The sequence below is a fragment of the Penaeus monodon genome, unplaced genomic scaffold, assembly GCF_015228065.2.
Source record: "Penaeus monodon isolate SGIC_2016 unplaced genomic scaffold, NSTDA_Pmon_1 PmonScaffold_713, whole genome shotgun sequence".
Taxonomy (NCBI): Eukaryota; Metazoa; Arthropoda; class Malacostraca; order Decapoda; family Penaeidae; genus Penaeus; species Penaeus monodon.
The window spans coordinates 52,243-56,115 of record NW_023662250.1 but is presented as its reverse complement, the minus strand read 5'-3'; the positions used below and the strand labels follow the sequence as shown (position 1 = coordinate 56,115).

The 3,873-nt window shown below is 39.5% G+C and overlaps 1 protein-coding gene across 1 annotated transcript in view; it reads left to right on the top strand.

The window, feature by feature from the left end:
* Nucleotides 1–270: 270 nt before the first annotated feature.
* The window catches only part of LOC119571608 (collagen alpha-3(IV) chain-like), a gene marked incomplete at its 5' end in the record, with an annotated part of 21,752 nt that continues 18,149 nt past the window's right edge, over nt 271–3,873 (top strand). The window contains 5 exons of the mRNA XM_037918840.1: nt 271–410; nt 559–688; nt 1,183–1,282; nt 3,013–3,198; nt 3,587–3,707. Of these exons, the coding sequence (XP_037774768.1) occupies nt 271–410; nt 559–688; nt 1,183–1,282; nt 3,013–3,198; nt 3,587–3,707 (677 nt within the window). The remainder of the gene's footprint in view (nt 411–558; nt 689–1,182; nt 1,283–3,012; nt 3,199–3,586; nt 3,708–3,873) is intronic.

Below are 3,873 nucleotides of genomic sequence, written 5' to 3'. Positions count from 1 at the left end.
AGGGACCTGGGGGATTACAGTAGGATTTTGAAGGATTTGGAGGGATTTATGGGGGATTTCGGGAGGATCTGGAGGGACCCCGGCGGAGGCAGGCGAGGCCGGACGCCAGGGAGTCGCCGGAGACAGGGGATTCGACGGGCTGCCAGGACCCAGGGGGATTAAGGTAGGATTTATGGCGGATTTTTCAAGGATTTACGGGGATTTTTCAAGGATTTATGGGGATTTACGGGGATTTTAAAAGGATTTCAAGGGACCTGGGGATTACAGTAGGATTTTGAAGGATTTGGAGGGATTTGTGGGGGATTTCGGGAGGATCTGGAGGGACCCCGGCGGAGGCAGGCGAGGCCGGGCGCCAGGGAATCGCCGGAGACAGGGGATTCGACGCCCTGCCAGGACCCAGGGGGATTAAGGTAGGATTTACGGGGGGATTTACGGGGATTTATGGGGATTTTTCAAGGATTTATGGGGATTTACGGGGATTTTTCAAGGATTTATGGGGATTTACGGGGATTTTTCAAGGATTTCAAGGGACCTGGGGATTACAGTAGGATTTTGAAGGATTTGGAGGGATTTGTGGGGGATTTCGGGAGGATCTGGAGGGACCCCGGCGGAGGCAGGCGAGGCCGGACGCCAGGGAATCGCCGGAGACAGGGGATTCGACGCCCTGCCAGGACCCAGGGGGATTAAGGTAGGATTTATGGGGGGGATTTATGAGGGGGATTTTTCAAGGATTTACGGGGATTTTTCAAGGATTTATGGGGATTTACGAGGATTTCTGAGGGATTTCTGAAGGTTTTCAAGGGACCTGGGGGATAACAGTAGGATTTTGAAGGATTTTGAAGGATTTACGTGGATTTATGGAGGATTAATGTAGGATTTATGGGGGATTTACGGGGATTTTTGAGGGATTTCAAAGGGACCTTCGGGATTACAGTAGGATTTTGAAGGATTTCGATTTATAGGGATTAACGAGGTTTTTTTAAAATAAATATATATAGAAATATATATTTTTTAAAATAAATATATATGTTTTATATTTTTTTTTTTTATAATAAATCTTTTTTTTTATAAATATTTTTTTTTCTTAGGATTTATGGGTATTATAATTTTTTTAAATAAATAAATAAATATATATATATTTTTTAATAAATATATATATATATATATTTTTTTTTTTTTTAGGGTTTTCGAGGCGACGCAGGAAGAAAAGGAGAGGTTGGCAGGCCTGGCATCCCTGGTCGACCCGGCGAGGTTGGCACGCGTGGGCGCATCGGCCAGCCTGGTAAGTCGCGAAAACGAGACTAAAATATTTATAAAATGTTTATTTGTGTGTTTGTAAGAGTGTTTTTTGTGTTTGTAAGAGTGTTTTTTGTGTTTGTAAGAGTGTTCGTGTTTTTTAGTAAGAGTGTTTGTATGTTTTTATAATATTATTTATATTTTTCATAACGGGACGTAAGTCGCGGAGGGAAAACGAGACTAAAATATTTATAAAATGTTTATTTGTGTTTGTAAGAGTCTCTGTGTATTATCATAAGTTTGTACGTTTTTAGAACAATATTTATATGTTTTCGTTGTAATAATATTTGTATGTTGTTATAATAATATTTATATATTTTGATAAAGGGTATATTAAATTTTGGAGGGAAACGGACCTAAAGTATTTATACGCTTATTTGTATATTGTTTTAAGACTAAAATATTTATATAATATTTATTTGCGTGTTGTAAGAGTGTTAATAATATTTATATATCATTATAACAATAATATATTATTATAACAATGTACGTTTTTATAACAGTATTTATATTTTTTTTCATAACGGGACGCAAAGTAGGAGGGAAAACGGGACTAAAATATTTATATAATGTTTATTTGGTGTTTTTAAGAATGTTGTGTGTTTGTAAGAGTGTTTGTGTATCGCTGTGATAATATTTATATGTGTTTATAACAATATTAATATATTTTGATAAGGGTATAGTAAGTTTTGGAGGGAAACGGACCAAATTTTTATTTGATATGTTTTAAGAATATTTATATAATGTTATAACAATATTTGTATATAATAACAATATTTGCATGTTTTTATAACAATATTTATATATTATGATAAAGGTAAAAGGGGGAAGACGGGCCTAAAATATTTACACGCTTATTTGCATATCATTTTAAGAGTATTTGCATATTGTTATGATAATATTTGAATGTTATGATTATATATATATATATATCTAATTATATATTTTTTATTATATATATATATATAATTATGAAAACGTCTTTGTATTTTGGTAAGTTTGAAGGGAAACGGGCTTAAAATATTATCATTTATTTATATATTGTTATGATAATATACATGCATTGTTAAGTTATCTATCTATTTATCTACCTATCTATCTATCTACCTATATATATATAATATATATATATATATATATATATATATATATATATATATATATATATATATATATATATATATATGTAAACAGATACATATATATGTATGTGTGTGTATATACACACACATATGTGTGTATATATATATACATATATATAATACATATATATGTGTGTGTGTAGATATAAATATAGTAATGATAATGACGATCATAATAACAGTAATAATATTAAAATGATGATGATGATGATAATAATCACGAATCTCTCCCATCCTTCCCTTTCTCTCCTCTCTCTCTCTCTCTCTTTATGTATCTTCCTCTCTCTCTCTCTCTCTCTCTCTCTCTCTCTTTATGTATCTTCCTCTCTCTCTCTCTCTCTCTCTCTCTCTCTCTCTCTCTCTCTCTCTCTCTCTCTCTCTCTCTCTCTCTCTCTCTCTCTCTCTCTCTCTCTCTCTCTCTCTCTCTGTCTCTCTCTCTCTCTCTCTCTCTCTCTCTCTCTCTCTCTCTCTCCTCCCCCTTCTCCCCCTCCCCTTCTCCCCCTCCCCTCCCCACTCCCCTCCCTCTCCCTCTCCCTCTCTCCCTCCCTCCCTCTCCCCACCCCTCCCCTTACAGGTCTTCCGAGCAAGAAGGGCGAACCAGGGGAGAAGGGCATCGCAGGTCGCCCTGGGAAAGCAGGTCGACCCGGCAGGTCAGGTCAAAAGGGCCGACCTGGCGACTTCGGACCCGACGGACCTGCGGGCGAGAAGGGCCTACCCGGAGGGAGCTTGCCGGGTTTGGAGGGACCCGGAGGGGAGGAAGGTGAGTAAGGATGAGTAAGGGTGAGTAAAAGTGAGTAAGGATGAGTAAAAGTGAGTAATTAATGAGTAATTAGTGAGTAAAAGTGAGTAATTAATGAGTAAGGATGAGTAAAAGTGAGTAATTAGTGAGTAGGGATGAGTAAAAGTGATAAGGATGAGTAATTAATGAGTAATTAGTGAGTAATGAGTAATTATCCACTTATCCACATCCCTTTATATTTAATTATCCACATATCCACATCCCTTTACATATGATTATCCACATCCCTTTACATATGATTATCCACATCCCTTTACATATGATAATCCATTCATCCACTTATCCATTCATCCATTCATCCACTTATCCACTTATCCACTTATCCACCTCCCTCCCCCCCCCCCCATAGGATTCCCGGGGGCGCCCGGACGCGACGGCCTGCCTGGCCTGAGGGGACAGCGAGGCCCCCCTGGCGACGACGTGCGGTTCAGAGGAGCCCCTGGTGATCGGGGTCCGCAGGGTTTCCCAGGGTGAGTAAGGGTGGTTAAGGGTGAGGGGGGAGGGGGGAGTAAGGGTGAGGAGTGAGTAAGGGGGAGGGGGAAGAGGGGGAGGGGTGAGTGGCTAAGGGGCCCCCCCGGCGACGACGTGCGGTTCAGAGGAACCCCTGGTGATCGGGGTCCGCAGGGTTTCCCAGGG